Raw genomic sequence first — 26917 nt, forward strand, 5'->3', positions numbered from 1 at the left:
TGTAAGATATACCTTTTGAAATATAAAGTTAATCTTAAATAATCAAAATATCATCAAATCTTGACCTATCCTATTTTTATTTGGATGAAATATAATTCTAGATTGTTTTTTTGGTTGTGGGGAAAAAGGTGGGTTCCGGCTTTCTGGCATATCTCAAATTTGGCGAACTTAAAACTTTGCAACGCCTAGATAGAAATTATTTTTTTCTATTTAGAATATTTACATTCTATATTTAAATGCACTAAAAATTATTAAAGGATTATTATTTTGTATATTAAAAACATTAATTTGATTTTAAAAATTAGCGGTTGAATCGGAGACAACTTCGCAGGAAACTAAATAACATTCGTGTTACATCTAGGATGACTTTAGAGTTTAAGTTTTAGTAGCGAATTTACTCTATGTTTAACCCTAAACGGTCGGTACCCTTTCTGGACCTTAATAGGTTTGGGGGGGGGGGGGCGTTGAAGTTCCCCCCTATTAAACAAACATCCTGTTATTTTCTTATGAGGATTGCTAAATATTCTTTTTAAAAGCGAAGCTTTTCTATAATTAGGGTCGGTCCGTCCGTCCGTCCGTCCGTCCGTTACGGATAGCTTTTTTCGTTAATTTAGGCATGTTAGAATTGTCCTATCGATTTTAAATTTTGAATGGTGATTCCTTTAATAGTTAGGTACGATTTAGAAAGCGTAGCAACTCTATAACCATTTCCAAAATGTCCGTACATCCATTTTAAACATATTGATTTTTTTTACTTTTTTAACAACAAATTTTTTGTGATCTAATCATCCGATTGATCTGATTTTTGGTGTATTAATTCCTGGGACAACAAACTATAATGTTATAAGCGAAGCAACTCTATAATCAAGTCCTAAAAATGTAAGTATGTCCATAAACATTATCCTGTATTTAGCAGTTTTTCAACAAATTAAATGTTGACAAAGAATTTTAGCCTTCTATCTTAAATGGCAGCTTAGAAAATCACATTTTCCCAAAAGTATTATTGACTGACAGAATGATGGACAGACTGACAGACAGATGGACAGACATCTCAATATCTCTAAAATTAAGCTCAGAGCCTAAATTTTTAATGTTTGTGGGGTCTTTTGCTCAACTAGCTCCTAAAAGGAAATTCCCAATATGAATTCTGTATTGATTACTTAGTACGGTTATGTTAAGAAAGTTTTCTGGAAAAAATCATCTCAATATTTCTAAAAATAAGCTCAGAACTTAATTTTTTAGTGTTTGGGGGTCTTATGCTCCACTAGCCCCTAGAAGGAAAGTCTCAAAATGAAATCTGTAATGATTACTTAATTGGTTATGTTAAGAAAGTTTTCTGGAAAAAAAATCATCTCAATATCTTTAAAAATAAGCTCAGATTTAAAATGTTAGTGTTTGGGGGGTCTTTTGCTCCAATAGCCTCTAGAGGGAAAGTTCCAAAATGAAATCTATAATGATTACTTAGTACGGTTATGTTAAAAGGTTTACTACAAAAAAAAATCATCTCAATATCTTTAAAAATAAGCTCAGAACCTAAATTTTAGTGTTTTGGGGTCTTTTGCTCCACTAGCCCCTAGAAGGAATGTTCTAAAATGAAATCTGTAATGATTACTTAGTTTGGTTATGTTAAAAAAGTTTTCTGATGCTGTGCGTATTGGTGCAAAAAATATGACGTAACAAAAAAAATTAGCCAATGAGAGGCCACTATAAATTTTACCATTGGTCAATAACGGCCTCTCATTGGCTAATTTTTTTTGTTACGTCATATTTTTTGCACCAATACTCACAGCATCAGTTTTCTGAAAAAAAAATCATCTCAATATCTTTAAAAATAAGCTTAGAACTAAAATTTCTACTGTTTGGGAGTCTTTTGCTCCACTAGCCCCTAGAGGGAAAGTCTCAAAATGAAATCTGTAATGTTTACTTAGTTTGGTTATGTTAAAAAAGTTTTCTGGAAAAAAAAATCATCTCAATATCTCTAAAAATAAGCTCAGAACCTAAATTTTTAGTGTTTGGGGCCCTGTATTAACTTCCCCCCTCCCCCCTTATTTCATTTTTTTTGCCAGCTGCTAAATATTAAAACAGCTATAGAGCGGCCAATTCTAAAGCTATGATAACCAAATTTTAGGACGAACTCTTAGTTTACATAACAAAAAAATATTTTTCTGACTATCGCCGAAAAACGGCAAATAACGGAAATCGCCATTTTCGGCGTTTACGGCGGTTGCCGACGCCAATTAAGTTTTTTATATGTTTATGATTACAGTAATAGACTACATACAAAATTGGCTGGTCTAGAGCTGTTTTGCTCCACTAGCCCCTAGAGGGAAAGTCCCAGGATGAAATCTGTAAGTGTTATACAAACTCCCACCTTAAATTTTTTTATGGAATATGGATATGATTATACATGAATTATAATAAAATTAACAAAATTTACCTATTATTGCCCTTTGGCGCATATCTTATTACAGACTTCCTCATTTGGCAACATCCATATAAGAAAACCTCTGAAATGTAGGACAAACGAACATAAACACTTGTAGCGTATCAGAACTTAATAAGAAGAATACTAAACACAGGTCTAGAAAAAATTTTAAGTAAAGTAAATTTGTTGCAATCTTCTTTAATACAGGAGAATTTTTAAGGATATTTTCAACTTATTTATAGAGATGATTTGCTTATACACACCCCACCCGAAGGCGTGTTAGGTTAGAAAAAACCCCCCACAGAAACAGTTTACACAGAATGTACTGGGACCTCAAGGTGGTTTCAGAACATGCTTTCCCTAAATTGAGTTAGTAGCTTCCCATAGTAGAAAATTTTAAAATTACTTTTGGTGATCAAATTTTACTTTTAGTTTTAGACTACCTTCACCTAACCTGCTTTATTGTCTTAATTTGCCTTTCATTTTTATCATGTAAATTCGCTCACATTACAGTTGAAATGACAGATATTGGAGCTTTCTAAAAAGGTCTCTAACATTTTTCTAGCTCTAATACTTTTTGAGATATCTTATTTCAAAGTATTGCTGTAAAATCATCTTTTACACAGCAAAAAGTTGAAATATAAAATTAGTTATTTTAGAGTATATTACAAGTATCTTCATGTAAATCTCTCTAATATTGCTCCAAATTGACCAAATTGGACAGTTAAGGTGCCTAAAACTATCTACATTCAATGGACAATCCAAATCCACACTTTTTGAGACTTTATAAGTCAACAGGAGAACGCTAAAATGTAATATCAAAGAAACAAATGTAAAATTTAATTTTAATTAAAAACCACTTTTAAGTCATTTTTAATAAGTTTTAAGTTAATAGAAACTCCTAATTAATTATGATTTATGATTTTACAAATCACAGTACTAGTTTAAAGTACCTAATAGTGTATATTAACAAACAAAAAATGTTGCCTAAGAATAAATTGTTTCTTTTATTATATGTGAGATCATTTATGAAAGTCTTTTAATTACTATGTTTACTTAGTTAAGGTGGCAAAAACTAATTTTGTTTCATAAGGTTATAAGAAATTTAAAAGGCCAATAAACTATTCTTAGAAAAAAGTACTAGAATTAGTAGATTACATTTGTAAACTGCTTGGAAATGCTTAAAATTCTAACCAATTTTTGGTTTATTTTCTATGATTATGTCTATTTTTCTTAAGATATGTTTCTATTTGTTCTAAATATCAGATGATTGTGTTTTATTGGCTTTCTAATTACAAAGTGACAACTTTATACACCATAACTTACCTTAAAATCCTTGCTAAAGTCAATTATATTTCAATTTATTTTAAAAAAACAGGAAATATTTTTTCCTTTAGCATTTTTAAAAATCACTTCAGCATGCTCCTATTGGCTTATATAGTCTCAAAAAGTATGTATTTGGATTGTCCATTGAATATAGATAGCTTTAGGCACCTTAAATCTCCAATTTGGTCAATCTGAAGCAATATTAGAGATATTTAGATGAAGATACTTGTAATTTTCTCTAAAATAACTATTATTATATTTCAACTTTTTGCTGTGTAAAAGATGATTTTACAGCAAAACTTTGAAATAAGATATCTCAAAAAGTATTAGAGCTAGAAAAATGTTAGAGACCTTTTTAGAAAGCTCCAATATCTGTCATTTCAACTGTAATGTGAGCGAATTTACATGATAAACATGAAAGACAAAATAAGACAATAAAGTAGGTTAGGTGAAGGTAGTCTAAAACTAAAAGTAAAATTTGATCACCAAAAGTAATTTTAAAATTTTCTACTATGGGAAGCTACTAACTCAATTTAGGGAAAGCATGTTCTGAAACCACCATGAGGTCCCAGTACATCCTGTGTAAACCGTTTCTGCGGGGGTTTTTTTCTAACCTAACTCGCCTTCGGGTGGGGTGTGTATAACAATGTACCTTGTTGTAATAGGAATCAGAATCCCAAAAATTAGCTGAATAAATAAAAAATCATCATGTTTTAGATGTACTTTCTAGTAACAATTATAAAGTTGCTACAATTCAAAAACCATACCTAATTATTATAGGAATCATTATACAAAAATTGAAATTAACCCTTACAGATCGGGCCCCTATTCCCACCTTAATAGATCGGGGGGGGGGTCATATTGACCCCCCCCTCTATCTTGGCTTCTGTTACAGATAAAGACGTAAAATTTTTTTCTGGTGGTTCATGTGTATTTTTAGAGAAAATTACTTTTTCTAGTCATAGCAGTCAGGCCGCTCCTTAGCCGCTTTTTAGCGGCCAGCCGCTAAATTTTAAAACAGCTGTAGAGCGGCCAATTTTGCAGCTAGGATGATCAAATTTTAGGACGAACTTTTATTTTTCATAACCAAAAAATTACTTTTTCTGATCATCGCCGAAAAACGGCAAATAACGGAAACCGCCATTTTCGGCGGTTACGGCGGTAAAACGGCGGTTGGCGGCGCCAATTAATATTTTTATCTGTTTATTGTTGCTCAAGAATTCATCAAAAAAATTTATAGGTCTCTAGCTGTAATAGAAGCCACGATATTCATGATATATGTCTGTAGTAAAAGCCGGACAAAAATCGGTCATAAAGTCGGTCAGGGTGTGGTCAAACGGTCATAACACCACTTTAATCATAAGGTCATTGATACTCAGTATTCACCAAAAAAATTTTAGGTTTCTACCTTATACACAAAAGTCATAATGTAGAAATTAAGATTTATTTAGAATTTTTTTTAAATTTTGGTGCTACCCAACCGACTTTGACTGGACACCACGACCGACACAGACCAGATATCCTAATAAAATCAACTCCTGCCGACGCATAATTACTAAACTTAAAAAGTCATGAAGTCACAGCTCTCCATCTTACCTACAAAAAAAATGACATTAAAAAAACTAGAGGGGGGGGTCAATATGACCCCCCCCCCCGATCTGTAAGGGTTAATAGGACAATTCTAACCTGTTTAATTTAACCAGAAGAGCTAACTCTGCCAGAATAATAAACTTACATACAGACAGACAGACTTTAATTATATAAAAGCTTTGCTTTTAAAAAGCTGATATGAATTTACTCACTAACAGAATAATACTGATTAATTTTCCAATATTTTTCTCAACCAGAGTACACTTGAACAGAATATATTTGTTTTATTTTTGAATCTTTAACCATTTGAGGGTGAGGAGAAAGTTAAATGGCAGGAAAATGTTGGCAAATAAACTAATTTTTAAAAGCAAATCTACAATGCAACTCACTTTGTTTTTTCTCCCTGTTAATCTATCACTCTGTTTGAAATCCTATAAGGAAAATACCTAAAAAATATAAAAAATTAAAGATAAATGTAGTAAAAAAGTTACATTAACCCTTTACAGTCGGGCCCCTTGCCGCACCTTAATCGGTCGGGGGGTGGGGGGGGGGAGCTAGAGGGCTAATTTTTTTTGTGCAAGTCCCCTGTTTAATAATGAATTTCTGACCTTTTATAAGTCTAAGTCAATTTTCGCTTCCTTCACCCTTTTATTTAACAACCTTTGTTTTTAGGTCTTTATTTACTTAAAAATTTCAAACGGCTGTAATTTTCTTATTTTTGAAGCTAGAAGAAATTTTTTTTCCAGAAAATGTTTATCTTTATGTAAATTTTACATTAGAAATATCAAAATATAAATTTCTGCGGCCGCAGCTGTACTTGGCAGCTGCAAGCCGCCGCAGTCGGCGGTCGGCAGGAAAACGGCGGCGGATCTTCATGAAATTTTAATATGTAATGTAGACATGTAAGAAAATCTTAAGTTTAAAATTTGAAGTCTCTAAGACAAAAATTGCGGCCACAGGAGCCTTTTAAAGATTTCTGGAGACGTGGAGGATCTGGACCTGCAGGATCATACCTGGAACCTGAAAGTGACTTGAACACCTGTATTTTATATAAGGATGTACTACTAGAGGATTTTTTAGTATTTTGGCATGATAAAATGCTTTAGTCAAAAAAATATTTTTGCTCTTTACCTGGATGACCCTGCCAGGTTTGCTGGCATCCTGTGCCCTCCAGGATGGAGATATTCAAAAAATTCCAACTCTTAGTTATGTGTCATACCCATACTTAAAAAGTCAAGCAGTTTGGGCTCTTTATCTTTCACACACAGAAAATGAGATAGAAAAAACAGGATGGAAAAAATGGAAAATGAGATAGAAAAAACAGGATAGAAAAAAAACGCCCCCACCCCCCGACCGTTAAGGGTTGACAGACATCTAAATTATAGATAAAATTCGCCAACAATTTCAAGATCCATATTTCAACTCCATTTATCCCTGCAAACATAATTTACATTGATGCGAATACATTCAAACACATGCGACGCATGTGAATTAATTGATACTTTATCTAAAGTCGCTTGTAATAAAAGATTTAAATATATCTATGTATATAAAATACATTAATATACAGATTTTTATTTTTGTTTAAATTTTAATTATTGGTGGTGTTTAAACCACTTTTTTGAACAACGCCCCCATAAAACGTTTCCATGTATAAAGTGAAGAAAAGTACATTAAGCTATTAAGTACATCGATAAAGTATTTTTTTTCTTCATAGTATTTAAATTAATTTTTGAAACAAACTTAGAAAAAAAGCTTTTGAGATTTTAATAATCATTAATTAATTCTTTAAAAAAAAATTAATTTAAATATCTGAAAATTTGCCGTTAGTTCTTAGTTGGTATAAAACAAAATAATTTAGAGTAGCGGGGCTACTCTATTACTATTAATATTACAGAAATTTTAAATGAGTAGTAAGTAAATATCATAATATTAGCACCAGTTTTGTTAGCTCAGGCATTTGGAACCTTGTTTTCACTTATTATCCACGGAAAGATGTCTATAATACGATGTGGTAAATTACTCAGCTAAATTTATTTAGGATCTACAATATTTTGATATACATGATACAAAATATATTTTTTTTATTTAATGAAAAAAATATATTTCTTTTATTTCATGAAAAAAAACATTTTCTACTTTTCATCCCTTTTGTCCTTGTTAACACAGTATAAATTTTGTACAGCAGAGAAAGAGTGGGCAATGACAATAGTCCCCAAAGTTTTAAATAACGTTTTCTTATTTATTAGCTTAACAATTTTGGGGATTGAGTCAATTTGAATTGGTTGCATCAATAGGTTGAGTGTTCACACTTTTTAACCACAAATTTTAATCTACATAAGGGGTTATTCTAAGTATCATCATCGGGGATGTATATTAATTTATCAGCCATTGTCTTATCCCTTTAGATCCATTACACTCACTACTGTATACAACTTCTAATTTAATTTGCTTTTGTGTATTGATAAAACAATATGCTTATGTGATAATATGCGGAAATGACCGCACACCGTTGAATTGGTCTTTTCCCCCCCAACTAATTTGTTTCACTACGCCTCCCACTGTATAAAAGTAGTCAGTAATTAAGAACGATAAATCATGAGATATTTGATCATGCACGTAATGCATGGACCCACCATATTCCCCACAACCGTTTTTTTATGAAACCAAAATATTGTAAAACGAGACTTATTACACTATTATCATTTTTACCTCTTTTTATCTGACAAGGTTCTTAATAAGAGGTATATTATATTTTACATTTTTAAAAAATCTTCTAATTTATTTTGAAAAAATCCGCAAAAATCAAAAACAGTTAGCTATAGTTTATGTGTAAAAAAATATTTTGTTTTTATTTTAGTAAAATGTAATCATTTTTGAGACGAAATATATTGTTTATCTTATGTATTTCATTGTTAAATACTATGTTTTAGTTTTATCATTAAAAGGAGTCATAGACGTCCAGGGGAGGGGGTAATATGGTTGATTACCCCATCAACTTTAGAACCCCTAATTTTACACCCCTAAACATTTTAAAGTGTATATTAGATTAACCCCCTCAAAACTTTCAAAACCCTTATTTTACCACTTTAAAAAGCTTGGACGTCCTTGATTACGCAGTTCATAGCTACAGCCTTACGTGATATATAATAGCCCAAAATTAGTTGTCCGAACCTCAATTATACAACCTTGACAAAAAGGCGTAAATTTAGTTTGGAATTACGCCAATTTTCAATTAGAAACCTTTTAGCCGACTCAAATTCCAACAGTTTAATTTGTTTTCGTTTATTTTTTCAATTGTTTTGCTTTTTTGTTGATATTTCTGTAGTTTTCTGTTTTTTTTTACAAAAGTCCCCAAAGTATTTTAATATTTCTTTCTTATTCATTGGCTTAACAATTTTGGGGACTTTTTTATTAATTGGTTCATTAAGTTGAGTGTTCAAACGTTTCAAAGAAGCGTAATCGGGTGTATCTTAATTTGGGATATACATCAATCCATAGGCTATTGTCTAATCCTTTTGATCCCTGATTGCTTAACTATACATTAAACACCAAATAAATAGGTGAATCAAAAGTGTAAATTTAAAATGTCAAAAAATTAGATCAAGTCTTAATCGTTATCAACAAAGAAATAAAATCAAGTTTGTAATTTTGACTAGCGGAAAAGTTGTAGCACATATATAAATTTAAATCATAATGTTAAAGATATATTAGTTGATATAAATCTTTTTGAATAATTTGGGCACTCCCTTATAAACAGTCCAATATATAGCTAAAGTTTTTATATACAAGTTTCAGAACTTTTATGCGAAATATCGAGTTTTATTATCGATATATTTTTACTTAGATGTGTCACCAGATTTTGTAATAATACTCGCAACTGTCCAAAATAACGATGCACTCCATCCACTCTCTTTACCCAATCCCCTTCTACTGGATGAACGATCTGACCAATAAAGGAGATCCATATTAGCAAGCTATAAATTGCCGACATATTATCCATGTACATTCTATATCAAATTAGTTTGTTATATACTGTTAAAAAAGTAATATCAAACTATAATGAAAATGTCCTTATTAAAATAGGTTTCATGGGTAATTGATCTAATATTACTTAACATAGATCTTAACTATATTATCAACTATTCTAATAAGAGTGAAACTTGTAGCTGGCTAAAATACCCCCCCCCCCCCCAGTCATGACCATAATATCGAATTATCCAACTTTTTAAGCTATAAAAAAATTATCGCTCTTTTTTATTTACTTTGAATATATGATACACTTAAAAAATACAAAAGCATAAATTATAGGGTGTAAAAAATCTTGATTTTAAAGGCCTTTTAACTTTTAAGGGTAGGTTTAAGTATAGGTTTTTACAGCATGGCTTCTTTATATAGAGCTGTTTGTCTGTCTGTCAGAAACTGATATTAGTTTATGTATCAATTTACCTTAATTATTACTGAATCAAACATTACTTTCTTCATTTTTTTTGCTGCGTACCTTATGGATATTAATATTCTTAACTTAATATAATACATTTTTTTAATCATACAAATTTTTACTAGCTAAAGACTTGAAACGATTACGTAATTTTAGCACACACAGTTTTTTTTCAATAGCGGGCCTTCACTTCTGCATCCATATAGCGTTTCATATCCTATCATTTGAGATAGTAAATTTTTTTGTCTGTCTGCTACAGGGTCGGGAGGGTGGGTATATTGGACTGTAAATTACATTTGTTCTTAAAGTTTTATTACTATGGTCTGCAATTAATTAGCTCAACAACTTTGGGTACTTTTATTAAAATTTAATTTTTTTGTTCCAAATTATTAATGCCTAACTTTTCAATCAATACTTTAAGACTAAAGAAGGGGCAATTTTGTTTCTCAAAATTTGGGATGTTTATAAATTCATTGTCCCTCCCGGGTATGTTCTATGTATATTTTTTTATATTATAGATGCCTTAGATGATAGGGTCACAGTTAGTAAGTAATAAGCATAATAGCAAGGGGGAGAAATAGTTTTTGCAGTTTTAATAATTTGCGGTCTTGATTATTTGATAATGTAATACATGTGCGGAAGTGAGCGAACGTACACAGTTTTTCAATACATATTAACCATTATAGAACAAGTTCAGTCAGAAAATGGGAAAAAAATATTTCACAAAAATTTTAACGATAAAATTAGATATTAAACCTTACTTTAGCCTTTCAAAATCTTAATGAATTTAGCCATTAAATTCAACTGGGATATAGTAAATAAGTTGACAAAAAAGTTCATAGTCAAAATGTAATTAATTACCTGAAAGCGTTATATAGTAGATATTGGTTTCTATAAGTAATGGTTAATTTTGGGCTTAATTCGATGGTATGTTATAAATTATATATTTTTGTTATTTCTATACAAAATCCATATGAAAGGGTTAAGGGATTAAAATTGCCGATTCTCTAGATTAAAATTATTGGTTCTTAAGTTTTGATTCAACCATACAGCTAGGATTTAATAAAAGCACAAAAATGTTTAAGGGTATCGATTAAGATAATCAGTATAATTTACAGGCCAATGTCCCCTTCCTCCCTGAAACACAATAAACTGCATGATTTTACAAAGATAAACTTTTCCATATGTGCCTGATATTTAAAGGTAGAAGAATGCAGCTTGGCAAGATTTTGCAGAAAAATCTGTATTTGGTAGATATAGGGAACATGTATTCTGATTAACAAATAATATAAAAGGACTCTTTAGATAAACTAATAGTTATTTATCTCATCGTATTTTGGACAGCTTTTCGTAGATATTAAAATGAAAAAGCTGGTTTTAACTTTATGATTTTTATTATTCGTGGAATATTATCTGTAATACGATGTTATACTTGATTTTTCAGTATGGATAGGAACCGATTCCCTTTAAATCCTTCATTGAATCTTTTACTATCTTTCTATCTCCTTTTTCAAAACTTTATTTTTAGATAACTTGTCCGTGTGTCTGTATGTTAAAAGATTGGTTGCACATGCACTTTAAACGCATGGAGAAAGTTTATGGTGTGCATTTATTTCCACATATAAACCAAATAATCAAATCAGCAGAACAAAAACATTTGCAATTTTTCATGTGCTTAACATTTAAAACACCCATGTTCACTAAAATTTTATTGTCTTTTTTTACAAATATGAAAATCTTTGCGAATTAGAATTTTTGCGAAAATTAATGCACACCTAAAGTTTCATTAGGAGATTTTATATTTTGGGCGATTTTTCATACGTTTTATGGTTTCTAGAATTTTAGTTTTTTGCTAATTTAACATTTCTTTGGCTAACATGATATTAAGAAATGTTTCAGTTCTTGTGCCGCTCAAAATATCTAAAATTGCTCAAATCATAATATTATATTTATCTAATAGGTACTACAAAAAAAACTTCAAAAGTAACAATTTTACTATAAACATCTAACATAAATTGACCTAATGGAAACCTTCCTTTAAGAAAATACAATTAATAACATTATGGACCATTATATAATGTTGTTTTCTAGCAAAAACTACCCAGCTAATTTCTTCAAATTACGACCCTTTACTTTCAAGTTATATTTTTAAGGATTATATTTGTAAGGTTCATACTTTATTAAAGACAAAGTTTTCTTAAAATAAGACTAATCCGTCAAACATTCTATCGTTGATTCTTTATATAATTAACTTTTTTACCCATTAAAGGAAAATTTCTACGTGAACTGCAATAGATCCAAGATTTTTTTTAATTTCGCCCTTTTTGTATTTTACCCTGGCTTAAAAACACAGATGTTTTTTCACAGTAGATATCTTGATGAGGTAATGAATGATATTTTCTCCACATCTCTCTCATTTATCTCCCTCTCTCCCTCATCATCTCTCTCACTCCCTCACCATTTATCTAACTCCCTTTCCTTCTCCCTCATATTAAGCATCTTAATAACTCTTAACCTTTAGGATTGATTATAGCATAGAATGATATGAAAAAATCTCGACCAAAATCTTACTGTGATAATTTAGAGATCTTTCAAACCATGATAAATAAGCATTAGTTTCTTTTTAGTAGCGCAGCTACTTAATTATTGATGTCTGTTCGTCCATTCAGCGATAGTTGAGGGTTGCTTTCACCCCTTGAGGCCTTTAGGGTAACCTTAAAGAAGTTTTTATATGGGTGATTTTTAACAGGATGGTAAAGATACCAACTTAAATAAGCAAATAAAAGGGACCAAAAGAAAATTTACTGTTAAAAACAAGTGTCATATTCGTTTAGTGTTGAGCAAGATCTTTTATATAAAGAGAGACAGACAAACTTCGTGTTACTTTTAAATAAAGATTTATAAAAAAAAAGGTTTTTTATCCGCTCCTTTGGACCGTATTTTTCTTGTTCAATGCTGAAATAATATAATAGGTTTAACAATTTCTTTGTAGAAGCGTAGCAACTACACAATTTTCTTTTAACTCTAATTTTTTATCAATCTATTTGTTTATCTATTTATCATAATTTTAACCCAATGCACTGCGTTGATTTTATTTGAAATAATCTATCATTTCTTTAGCAACAATTATCTAAGCTATGGGCATTAATTAACTATTAGTTATTATATGATATTAATTGTATGTCTAATATGATATTTATGAGCTTTAATGATCATTACAATATATTTAGGAAATAATACATTATTAATGGGCATTGGGGCTGTAAGTTTGAGTTCTTTGAACTTATAAGTAGCGCAACTACACGCAACTTAATATAAATATTAAACTATTCAATACATTATTCAATGCATGCGTAATTAGACAAATATTAAAGCTCTACTATTGTAAAACTTTTATGAGTTTCTTAAATACAATTTAGTAACAGTTTTGCTTCTCCCAGTTATTATAAGACTTTGACTATAGTCATGTTTTAATTATTAGAATGGTGTTATTTGGTATTTATAGGTTTCAAAAAGTAAAATCTTTCTTGTAAAATGCTCGTATAGGTTTCAAATATTAATTCTTTCTTGTATAATATCTTTCCAATATGGCTTCGGTTCTCGATTCGATAGAACCGATTCTCATTAATACTGAAAAAGCATTTATAGCATTGAATTACAGAGTATTTTTACAGAATATTTAGATAAAAGTTATAAAATTAATACCAGTTTTGTTAGCCCAGGCCTTTTATTTTAATAACCACGAAAATATGTCTAAAATACGATGCGATAAATAACTTTTAATGAACTATGTTAAACTTATCCATTACATGTCATATAGTGGACTTAAACAGGTGCTGTAATGGTTTGTCAAAAAAATGTGTTTTGAAGTTTGACTGATCATATTTAACGTTTTATTTTAATTTTCAGGTTTGTGATGAGAATCATTTAGGAAGTAGCACATCATGCGTGGTGGTCCCCCAATCGTCTGAATGTCACAGATGCTACAACTCAAATAGTAGCCACACAACAAACATTTACTCCCACCATCATGCAGCGGAGGAACATCTTGAAAAAGAAGATGGCACAGTGTGCGCCAATGCGCATGCGCAGTCTGGTTCACAAAACCACCGCGCAGGGGCGCGCGGGTGCCGCAATAATAACAATAATTCGTCCGTGTACTCTTCTTACAATAATAACAACAACACAACTACACGAAGACGGGCCTCGTCTGCTTCCCCCGTCCACAACAACCATCCCCACCCCTACCATCACAACAACAGCTCTGAATATGCCCATCCCCGTGCACACCACAACTGGGGGCCTGGTGGGGGGGACTGTAAAGGGGGTAACTGTGTGCCCCAAGACCATCAGTGTAGATCTAGCCATCGACGCGGTGCTAGTGCTGTTAGTGATCATTTATCTGCCTCCATAAGGAATGTGTGTGTGTTTTATATAAAAAATATGCTTAAAAAATCTGCCAAAATTAATAAATTGGCGGATTTTTGTGAATCATAAAATGACAAATATGCTTATTTTCGCATCTAAAAGTTATTTAAATACAGTGACAATATTATATAAAAAAAAAGTTCTTATGGTCAAGAAAAATGTGAATTTATAGCTGTATTCTTTACAGAGAGATCTAACTAGCCTCAAATCAAACACAGAGAGAAAAAAAGAGGGAGTAAAAAAAGATTAAAGTAAAATAAAAATTTTGTTGCATTTTTCAGCCCAAAAAGTTCAAGTTTGTGTTGAAGCAAGGTTGAAAATTGCATATTTGTTGGTAAATTTAGAGTAAGTAATCATAAAAAATATGGTTTTGAGTGCCGAATATAATTGAAGTTATATGAGAATTATTATAATACACAAAAAATTAAATTTAAAGTTAAATGAATCATTACGTTATATCCTAAATGATTCATTTAAAATACTAAAATAGACACTAAGCAAAACAATCTAAAATAACATTGCATAACATCGAAAAATCTGATTCACATTTTCCAAAAAAATTATTGAAAAACGTAATACCAATGAAACTTTTAATCTAGATTAAACTGTTATTGTTTTTTTTATTTAAATAAGTAACTCATCAAATAAAAGTTTTGTTAATGAATTGCTTATTCCCCAATTGGTAAACTATGCTCTAATAGTTTTATAGCTCTTGCGTAGTGCTCTAACCCAGCGGGCTTTTCGTTAAAATACCGAAATTAAGATTTTGTAGGGAGGGATGATTTAATTGGGTGAAAATGGCCAAATAAGAGATTCTACCTTTCCTTGAATGCGGCTAGCCAGGATTAAGTTACCAGGATTATTTTCCAAAGATGAAAAGAAGATGGCCACTTACAATTCAATGTCATTGCCCATTTTTTAAGCACCCGACACTCTAAAAAGTGCTTTTGAAAATGTAAATTTTGTACACATTTAAAGATTTGTACATTTGTAGAATATTTGATGTTAGAAGTACAGGGACAAGCCAGTGGTTAGTGGTTGAAACGTTTGGACACTCAACTCAATAAACATACCATTCAAAATTTAGTAAAAGTCCCCAAAGATGTTAAGCCAATGAATAAGTTATTATGAAACTTGGGGGACAGATGTAATAAACAGCCCATTGACCCCTCTCTCACAGAGGATATGGAATTAATCATCTTCCCAATTATAATAAACAAGATATTTTATTTGGTAGTTTAAAATTAACTTAAATTTTTATAACTCCTCTAAGCTTTTCTGTCTTCAACAAGGCTACCAATGGCAAAACTTATTTTGAAAGTTCGCAGAAGAATATTGTTTCATCAATAATTTATTTCTTTTTGTTTCACTTTACAATGTTTGAAATCATGAAGAAAAATGGACTTTATAGTGCTTGATTAAGATTAGTTTATTCAAAAAAAAAACATAAAAAACCTTTTTGTTTTACAGTGAAGCTATCCTAGTGTCTAATTTACATAGATAAAATATCATTGTGGCAATGAAATGTCTTAGGTGTGTACATTTACTGTCTGTCTGTCTCATTTTTGAGGTCCTTCGTGCATTTTTATTCTCATATCTAAGCATATTTTATACCATACCTACCTACTTTAGAAATTAAAGTAAAAACAAAAATCTTCAAAAAAAGTTGAAAAAATCTGCAGGGGTTTGAAAAAAACAACTATCAATCTTTTGACTTTGTAGTTTGCTGACACTTTTCTATTTTCCATTAAAATATTTGTTCTTCCTAATTTAAAATTTAATAGCTTCGCCTAATTTTATAGGCTTTGAAACAATACAAAAAAATACTTAATTTATTAAGAGATGAAAAAGTTTCTAAAAAATTGAAGCTTTTAGCTAGGAAAGTTTATCAATCTCAAAATCTATAGTGCCACTAACTTTTCCACTAGTAACAAATTGAATATTTCTAATCAAAAACAAAGATTTTCTATAATTAGAGTCAGTGCAAACATTGCAACAAATGTAATCAAAATTTTGTATCGACTTTTACATTTATATTCTGATTATTTATCTACAAGTGTTCGTTTATTCTACCATTTTAGAGCGTCGCTTTTATGGCTCTTGTCATACTTGTTTGATTATTCCTTTATTATAGCTTATTGATGTTGAATTTAGAAAATAAAAATTACTTATTCACTAAACTCACAAAAGGAATTATTTTTACAAAGGTTTAACAAAGGTTTAATGATAATTTATTCACCTAATTTTAATGCAATTTTAAGAATAAGATTTTTTAAGAATTAAAAATTAACATTTCAGAATAGGAACGAAGTAATTGTATACACTGTTATATTTCGACACCATAGGATTATATATAAGTTGTCATGACTGACCTAATATCAAAATGTAGCAAATGTAGCTTTAAATATCAAAATATATACTACGATGTGTTTTCATTTACCATTGAAGTCACCTACGTTTTATAATTTTGTTTAAATTCGTTGGCTTAACAACTTTGGGGACTTTTTTTGCATTTCGACTGGTTGGTTCATTAAGTTGAGTGTACAAACATTTCAACCACTAATTGTAATGTACAGAATGGTATTTTTGTGTATCATCATTGGGGATGTACATACATATTTCGACCATTGTCTTATCCCTTTAGATCCTTGTATCATTGATCAACAAACGAAAAAAGATTTTAAAAAAAATTTCGTTTATGATACAAATCATTTAAAAAGCTATATAATTATTCACTAATAATATGATATCAATGTATGGAGTATTATAAACTGTTTAACTGACCAAACAGATATGGATAAGGATATTTTCTTGTCAAAAAATATTCAAAGATCTTTTTTTTGTGTGCTTATAGAGTTTTTAAAAAGGGTTAGCTTGTAGTTATAGGTTTCTAGTTGTAGTGTAAAATGTAAATAACCCATATAATGTTGAATTTTCAGAATAATAGTCTCTTTCCCATTGATATACAATCAAGTTCTTTTTGATTCTATTGAATTTAATATTAGTTTCTGTCATATATTCAATTAACTATACAAATCTAGTTGATTAAAATGTTATTGGTCAATAGAGAAGGTTATTTTCATGTGGACGTAGACAACCCTATTGAAAACTAAAATCTTTCTTTAGCTCTTTAATTTAAGGATCTAAGGGGATAAGACAATGGCCGGTAAATTGATGTAAATTACAATGATGATACACAAAATTACACCTTCTGTAGATTAAATTAGTGGTTGAAACGTTTGAACACTCAACCTGATGTAACAACCAATCAAAATTCCCAAAAACTATGAAAACGTTATTTTAAAAACTTGGGGTCTTTCACATAAATAGCTTTATGTCCCCTTCCTCCCTGCTTCAAATTATTGTATTAAAACCTCTAAAAACTTGTATGTAAAGAACTTATCTATCACCACATTATTAACGTTCGGGTGACTTTTTTGTTAGTTTTTTTGGTGAAAAAGTAAATCTTAAATAAGATATTTTAACGTTGAAATGGTTAAATTTACTATGAAAAAATGTTATTTTTCAACTTTTTTTTACAATTCGAAAAAAATTAAAAGAATGGAGCGTTATTTAGATTATCAAATACAGATTTACAAGAAATATTATGCATAAAAAAATCTTCTAAAGTACAAGTTTTAAAAGTAAGTCATGGACAATTATTATGAAAATAATCTCATTGTTAGTAAACTTTTCTTTTTTTTTGTACAAAATTGGCAGCATTTTGTCGATGATAATAGTTCATGTCGACTGTATGACATGGAATAAAAGTGATCATGACTGACAAATTCTCGACATAACGACATCATAACTACATACATATACTACACCATGTTTTTTTACAATTCCGATCAGCTAAAATAATCTACAAGTGTTATATTCCTGCTCCAGGGATTTATAAGTCTAAAATAGGAATGAGGAGTAAAAAATCACTGCAAAATCTCAACTTCTAAAGGTTTTCCTTTTTTTTGTGAGAGGCTGGAATTCAATTCACTGTGGTTCGAATCCCGGCCAAAATTACTTTGTTTCATTTTAAATTAGAAATTTAAGTTTTCTACGTAATATGTCGCCATATCACGAATACCATACGAATAATGTGTCATCAATGGCTATTTTTATAAATCCTGCAACAAAATAGTTCAAATTTTTGTCCAAGTACAAATGTATTGTGAATATCTGTTCTTGCCAAAAGATGGTATGAATAGATAACAGCTAAAAGCAGAAAAAACATCCATACTATAAAAAAAGTTATATATAATTTAATAGAATTTGTTTAATGGGGTAAAAAAGAAATCGTGGGTATTTTCTGTTTAAAAAATCTATTTCATATAATTAAAGTTTATTTGAATTTATAAAGGGTATTTATTCAATTGTAATTCAAATCAAAATTAATTTAAAGGCCAAATATTAATTAGTTTTTACTTCACGAATACGACAATTGGTCCCATATTTATTTTGTTTTTGCTTAGTTGTGACTATTTTTGAACCATTATTTAGATAGAAAAATTCATTTTTTGCAGTGTCGTTGATTTTTTAACATCGGTATTTGGAACTTGATTTGATAACTTCTATTTTCATTGTAAATAGCAATCTTAAACAATGTTTACAATAGCTTCTGTATATTGTTCTCCAATTTTAGTGCTCTAGAATTTTATTTTAATTATTTATGCAATTGTAAATTTTAAAAAAAGTAATTGATTTTTAAGATTATTTATAGATTAAGTATCTTTTTTCATTAGATATTTTTTAATACAAAAAAAGTATTTTTAAGTCTTTAAATTTCAATTTTGAGAAGGGGTATAAAATTTCAGTTCAAAACAGATCTTTCCAATTAGAACAACCCTGTTGGACCTAAAGGCATAATGTTGATGTAAATTTCTATGGGTTATCAGGGCTCGGCAGCTGCGCATTTGCCGCATATAAGCCTCAATTTTAAACCCGCATGTGTGCAAAAAAATATTTATAAAAGATAAATTGTCTGTTAAGGAACGTGTTTAATCATCCAGCTAAATTTCAAAGTTATACCATGACGATTTCTCTGTGGCTTACAAGATGCTTCCGAGTCCTTGGTTTTATCGACTGTTGTATCAAATTCATCCCCATTTAATATTCCCCATTTGACTATTAATCATAATAGGATTGTTGATATAATTACACCACCATTGTTCAACTGGGATATAGGTTTGTTTTTTTTACACACCAACTTTTTGCAAACATTAATTTCAGTCTTCTAGAGAGATATTTAAAGATTCTTATCAAAGAATTCTATATGTAAAGTTTAGACGGCCTGGATTTTAACAGAACGACTTTACGAAGATTTTTTTTAAATGGATATATTAATGTTTGGATCTTACTCCAGATTTTAAAGTTCTCTAATAAAATGAAACTAGCAGCGGGTTAGAATAGTGATTCCTCCCTTCCATCCCCTTTACCCAATCCCCTTTCCTTCTACTGGATGAACGAACTCACTAATAAATTAGTTTCATGTTAGCAATCTAAATTAACGACTATTTTTCCCTGTCATAATGTTATAATGTGTCAGTAAATACTACTTTTATTTTAAATACTAAATTTGACATTATTGAGATTGTATAAGTTAAAAAAGCATCCTTGAACATCTTTTAATTGCACATTGTCGAACTATTTAAAACATTGATATATTCAATTTGAAATATTAAGCTTTAGTATAAGACGCCATATTTATCAAAATAGTAAAGTTAGTATGAGATGATTGTTGCCTAATCAGACGGACAAAAATAGGGTATAAGAAAAGTGCTAATTTAAAGCCTATACATTATACAAGTGGTCGGCCAAATGAGTTTTTTTAAAAGCAAAATAAAACAATTAAATACGAGCTTGTTTATTGCATAGTCTTATAGAAAGTTGTCCGCAGATCAGAAAATATAGTATTAATTACTTTTTTGTTAGCCATAAGGTACTAAAGGCCCGAGTTATCGGAAACGAATTTGATTCATAGGTATTATTTTTCTTTATTTCAAAAATAATTTTAAAATTAAATTTTTTGGGCCATTTCAAAAAATTATTTGAAGAAAAAAATGTTTCAAACCCCATAAAAGTGTTAAATTGTGTAAATAATGGGAGGTCTAATAAAATAATGCTTTTAGAAAAGAGAAAATTATTCAGAAAATTACTTTTAAAACCATAATGCTATTTTTTTTATATCAGGAGTGATACTTTATCTTGGATATATAGTAGAAAGACCAGGTAAATGAAATATTGCCTTAATATATAGAGAATATACGTGGATATTATTACAGGAGAAAATTGTTGTCAATTAAGCTTGCTAACATAGAACTCGTTTAAAGGCCAGTTCGTTCATCCAGGGTTTGATTAGGTAAGGGATTGGAAAGGGGAAATCGTTATTTTAGCCCTTGCACGTTTTCCAAGTAATGATTTACCCATTATTGTCTAACAAAAGCAAGGTTATGTTTTTGATATCCGTTTAAGATCTATCTTTTGGAAAACGTATCCAAAGCAGGTAGAATTTAGACGAAAGATAATGGGGGGTGGAATTTGTTATAAATACAAATATTCAAAATAACACAAAAAGCCCCAAAATTTGACCAAATTGGCCGTTTTGGTCACTTTTTTCTCTCTCTCGTCAATTTATCATCATTTTGCCGTTTTTCCCTAAATTTCATTATTGTTTAACCAATGGACCAAGACTACTAAAGCAACAGATCGACGAATAAAAAAATACATCAATGCAAAATGGAAAACCTTTTTTCAAAATAGTTTTCCTACCATCCCATTTCAAGAAAAAAGCCCTAAAAAGTAAAATGGCCAAAAAAAATCAATCAAAACTCTGAACTATAATTTTCGCTCATATATTGGTATAATTCTTTACCCTCAAACTGTTATCCATCTATCTTTTTGTAACCTCACTACACTATAAAAATGGATATATCATTACATGGATCTTTACATATTTTCTAATAAAGTGAGACCCACAGCTGGCTAAAATAATGTTATCTCCCTTACAAACCCCTTAACCCCACCCACTCCCCTCCTACTGGATGAACGAACTGATCAATAAAAGAGTTCCATGTTCACAAGCTAATTTGACGACAGTTTTTCCCCTGTCGTAATATCCTTGTATATTCTACATCCATTACTATAAATATAAACAAATATTGCAATTGATGAAAATTAATTTATATGAAACTATCAGTTAACATATAAGCTTTATGAAAAAATTTTATTATAAAAGTTAAGTAGGTATTAAATAATCATTAAGGTTCTATTACTAATGATTTTCATTGAAAAATTATTTTCATTAAGTCACAATTAAGCCCAATTTTACTAATGATATTTTAGTTAAAATTATTAACACTTAATTATTATCCTATTATATAAAGTAGTAAGGTTTTTTTTGTCTGAAGCTTAAGATATCAATAATTACTGAACCGATTGGGTTCATTATTTGAGGTAATCTTCATATATGTCCCGTCGTGGTTTTAGGCTATTTTGTTTTCAGATTTAAGTCTTAGGATAGTTTTATGCTATTTTTCTAGCCATTCTCTCCTTCTTCTTATACAGAGCCCATAGTTGCTAGGGGCCTATGCGCTGGTTAATAATATAAATGATAAGATTCAATTCTGATATTTGTTCAAATAATAGTCTATAAAAAAGAAGCTTTTGAAAAAAAGGCCATTAAAGTAAAAGAATAGAGGGAACAAGTCTAAATAAATGTATGTCCACGGGGTGGGGACTCTATCCACAATTTTAATTGGGTCTTTGAATATCATCAATAGTGTTGGAAATATTATATCAGCCAAGACGCTACAAAAGCACAGAAAGCAATTTGCTAGCGGACCAAAAAGGAACCTGGTAGTTGTCTGGTTATACATCCATACTTATACATCTTTTATAAGATCTATAGTCTATAGAGCAGCTTTGCTACTAAAACTTCAACTTACAAAAGTCTGCATGACAAGGTACAATTAATAATTAGAACACATTAAAACGATGCTCAGATAACAATTATTTATCCCAGTATGGCTCTGAATCCGATTAATTTCCGCTGGATTAAAACCATTAATGAGCTATAAAAAATATTTACCCCATCATATTTTAGACAATTGTTTAAGAAAAAAATTCTAAATCGTAACTCCATTATATTAGTTGGGTAGGCCTTCAGTCTATGGCACCAAAAAAGATTTAAAAAGTAATGAATTTACATTTTCCTATCCGTGGAAAACAGTCTATGGTACGGTGCAGTAAATATATTTAATTTCCAAGATTTTAAAAACTGATAATTATCTTTTAGGAGATTTTTTTTTTTGGGGGGGGGGGAGATAATTAAATTAAATAATATCATGTCACGTGCCTCAAGTAATTACACAATTTTTTCTCTAATTTTGAACCATTTTATAAGATAAACAAGCATGACAACATCCATTAGTAGATAATGGAAAGAAAAATAAAATTTTACAATACATTTTAGAATTCTATCTTTAATAAACCTTTTTAGCTTACAAAAACAAACATTTGTTTAGAATTGTAGAGTAATCTCATTTATAAGATGTTCTTAAAAATGCGTTTATTTTTATAATAAAAAAATATTTTAAATCCCGTCTTAAAATACGCTCTGAGGGGCGAAAAATCTTGTTTACTCCTAAGCCTTTGAAAGAAAAGATTAATGTAGTAGCGAAACTACTGTACAATTTTTTTCTTCTAAATTTCATTTTTCTCAGTTTTTAACTTAGCATGATGATTCCTTTAACAGTAAGGTATGAGTATGATTTAGAAAGCGCATAATCCTCAAACAGTATCCTATGTTTCAGCAATTTGCAATAAATATACATATAAAAAATACTCTGCTTAGTAAATTCTGACATTCTAGAAGTGTTAATGTTTGTTTGTCCTACCGTCTGATTTTAGAGCATTGCATTTATGGATGTTATCATCCTTGTTGTTTTTACAACCAAAGACCACTCTTTTTAGATTTGGACAATCGTCGTAACTAATTCAGTTTTTGATTATCACCATTGATGGGGGAAAAGTATATAGAAAAAAAATAATATGTTATTGAAATGGCGTCGAAATTATGTCAGTTGTGATTACTTTTTAAAAACCAAAGTAGTCGACAGGCACAATTGTAATATAATCTAAACACAATTAGTTTTTGACGTTGAACTTTTTATTTTGAATCATTCACTTCCAAGGGTGGAGGCAAAGGGGTGTCTACCCCCCTCAAACCTATGAAAACCATTGTTCTATTCCCCCCCCCCTCAAAATAAATGTTGACTAACTTCATCTTATTTATCTATTTGAAAGTTTGTCCCTCTGTCTCTTTGATTATAATGATGACGAAAATATATTTTTGCGTCATTGTAAAACCAGATTACAACCTAGTATTATCCAGGGACTAGGAGGGAGGCTTCAATGTAAATTTTAGCGAAAATATTAAGTCAACTTAAGATTATAGATAAGTATATTGTAATTTCAACACATTTCATTATAGGAATGACGTTATTACAAGCTATTAAGGCTTTTTTTAGGCCTACTGTCGAAGTGGTTATTAGACGTTTAACATATATAAAATGATGCCAATAATAACCACTATATTAAAATTGTAATTCAAAACAATGGTTCTAGGTTTACCAATACATTAAAGCTATACAAGGCAGAATTTAGTTCATTTAGATGGCAGATTATTTTAACTTTCATCGACCCATCCCAATCCATGCAGGCTAAGCCACATAGCAGGGCAGTGACTAGACTTCTCTGGACATTGATATTTAGAAAAATGATGATCAATAATTGGTATTACAGTTTTGTACAGTTATTTACTTCTCAAAAATCTGTGCTTTTGGCTTAATGTCAGCGTAAAAATCAGACAAATAAGCTCGTTATGTAGAAATACTAGACATAATTTTTACAAGGAAATATAAAATATACACATTATTAGTTCCCAAACATGGTCATCACGTTAAAAATGTACATTTTATTTCGAGATGGATGATTCTTTTTCTCTCTATAAATTGATTATTTTTGATTGATTTTTTGCTGCTTTTTAGATGAAGATTGAACAAAAAAATTTGCTAAAATAACTTTTTTATTACGCGGCTAATCTAGAATTTAAACATGAGCGCCTATACTACACTCTTTAAATATTGCTGCGCGCTAAATGTACACAATTGTTCACTTTAAATGTTGTTTTTTAGACTGGTAGACTAAACAGCATTTATTACATGGTATCTAATATTAGTGTTCCCTCACTTCCAATCATTTTTCAAAAATCCCCAGAACCGTATAATAACACTACAACAGCGGTTGTGATCAGAGAGAGCGGGGACAATGGGCTGTTTATTACACTAGTACCCAAAGTTTTATTATAACGTTTTCTTTTTCGTTGGCTTAACAACTTTGGGGACTTCATTGAATTTTGATTTGTTATTTAATTAAGTTGAGTATTCAAACGTTTCAACCACTAAATTTGATCTACAGAAGGGTTAATTTTGTGTGTCATCCTTTGGGATTACATCAATTTATCGGCCATTGTCGTATCCCTTTATATCCCTCGGGTGTGATCGTTTGCGAAAATAAACGCACACCCTATTATTAGGTTTAATTTATTATATCATTCTACTTAGTCTGCTGATTATCATTACAATAAACCATTCTCATTTTTATCTTTTTCTCTCTCACTCTCCCGCTCTCTTTCTTTCCCCCTGCCTCTCTATTTCTTTCTCTATCTCTCTTAAACATTCCAATATTGATTTTTTTACATGATAAAATTTCGTTGTATTAGGACAATTCACAAATTTAGCTAGAAATAACAGAATATCACACTTTAGACCATCCCCCTCCTCCCCCCCCCCCAAAAAAAATATCAATAATATCAACATTTATATATGCCGTTAATACATTAGTAACTAACTCTTTTTGAAGGATAAGGATAATAATTGGAAAATAAAAGGATCTAGCGACACAAAAAATATAATTCATGGGGCAAGTATTACCCCTATTGCCATCCATTAAAACATACATAAGGGTGTGGGGCATGTTGTATCCATTGGCCATTAAAAGGATTTTACATTTTTGAATCTAGATTTTAAATTCGCCATTGTTTTATATGGGTCATTTTTTCTTAAGATTGAAATGTTACTTTGAATTTTTAGAAAATTTAAAATACTATTGAAAATTAATGATGCTTTGAACAGTAAAAAAGTGTTTTTGCGTAAAAATATTCCAGGCTATGGAGTAAGAATAGATTTTCTTCAAATGCAAAACCCCTCCCACTGAACCTAGTTAGGTTAGATATGTGAGCCCTGCGGGCAACTTGTTGTAATAGACCTTAGTATCAAAGTTAATCACATACAAAGTTTATTTACAAAAGTAAGAAATGAATAAAGCATTGGGACAATATTTCTATTTTTGACTGACTTGCTTGGATATGTTGATAGTCTAATGACATTATAACTACATACTTATGTTGACGTAATACAGACACAAATTCACCGTTTTTGTCGACAATATATAATGCATGAAAAGTAACCTCAGCTGATTTAATATCGAAATGCTATACAGCAATACATAATGGCTGTCTTCTCATGTTTATATTATTATAGGACAAAAGTCTAAAATGTGATATTTTTGACCAAAATTGTGTTTTTTTTTTATAAAATCGTTGCAACTTTTGTTGATCAACTTTGACCAGAATCGCAGCTACTAAAATTCCTGTAACATGGTCATTTCTCAAATCAGACAATTTTCAGCCATTCGTGATTCATTTCAATTGGTTTCGGGAGCGGTCTCTAATAGAGTAGGTCAGAGATATAGGGACATATAGGACAATGGATTTAATATTAATTATCATTTATGCTGTACTGACTTATGATGGGACAAGGGGTTGTAAAAAATACAATTTTTCTATTTTCATTTTTTTGCTGAATATTTAGCGTTTTGGGGGAGAGGGTTGATATAAACTTTTGTTCAGACATTCTATTAAGATTTTTATTTCGATTTTACAAATAACTTCTAGAGGATTCGAACTTGTGAAAGCTCTAATGCCCTCTAAAGCATAATCTAAAACTATAATTTAGCCAATAGAAAGCTTCACAAATTTAATTTTACTTATTCCTATTTCTACAAATGTACCTACCTAGGCCTGTAGGGGTAGTCGTATGTTGTTAAAATTGGGGATGCTTATTATTCACGGCAAACCTTAATTCAAATAAAACAATCTAAATTCTGTTTTTATATCATGATTATCATAGTATTTATAGCATAACATGTACATGCATATATGTTGACAAAATGTTAGCTTTTATAAATGTCATATAGTTGAAAACATTTACTCAATTTAATTAAGTATGCTTTTATGTTTTATCAAAAATAGAAAAAAAATCGTTATTATTGATATTTAATCGACATGCTACTATACTTTTGCCGGCAGCATCTAATGATAGCTACTTATCGATATAACACAAAAGTCAATGGCCAATAAATTGATGTACATCCCCAATGATAATTGTAGCATTTGGACACTCAACTTAATAAACAACCAATCAAATTCAATAAGAGTCCCCAAGTTGGCTTATCAACTTAATGTAATAAACAGTTTAATGTCCCCTCTGTCCCTGATTCTAATGACATTTCAACTTATTGAATTCTAAAATTATCTTGATACATCTTAAGAGTGACGTGGTGTTGGGTCATTCTTTTAAGGCTGTATTGTC

General features: G+C 30.2%; 2 protein-coding genes across 2 annotated transcripts in view; one reads left to right on the plus strand and one right to left on the minus strand.

Annotated features, from left to right (window-relative positions):
• The window catches only part of LOC145327636 (glutaminyl-peptide cyclotransferase-like), a 526230-nt gene that overhangs the window by 462794 nt on the left and 36519 nt on the right, over nucleotides 1–26917 (minus strand). The gene's annotated exons all lie outside the window — the stretch shown is intronic.
• The window catches only part of LOC145327626 (uncharacterized), a 189105-nt gene that overhangs the window by 82720 nt on the left and 79468 nt on the right, over nucleotides 1–26917 (plus strand). Inside the window, exon 12 of the mRNA XM_080171167.1 lies at nucleotides 13692–14195. Within this exon, the coding sequence (XP_080027293.1) occupies nucleotides 13692–14195 (504 nt within the window). The remainder of the gene's footprint in view (nucleotides 1–13691; nucleotides 14196–26917) is intronic.

The sequence above is a fragment of the Acartia tonsa genome, chromosome 9, assembly GCF_053477335.1.
Source record: "Acartia tonsa isolate MP-2025a chromosome 9, ASM5347733v1, whole genome shotgun sequence".
Taxonomy (NCBI): domain Eukaryota; kingdom Metazoa; phylum Arthropoda; class Copepoda; order Calanoida; family Acartiidae; genus Acartia; species Acartia tonsa.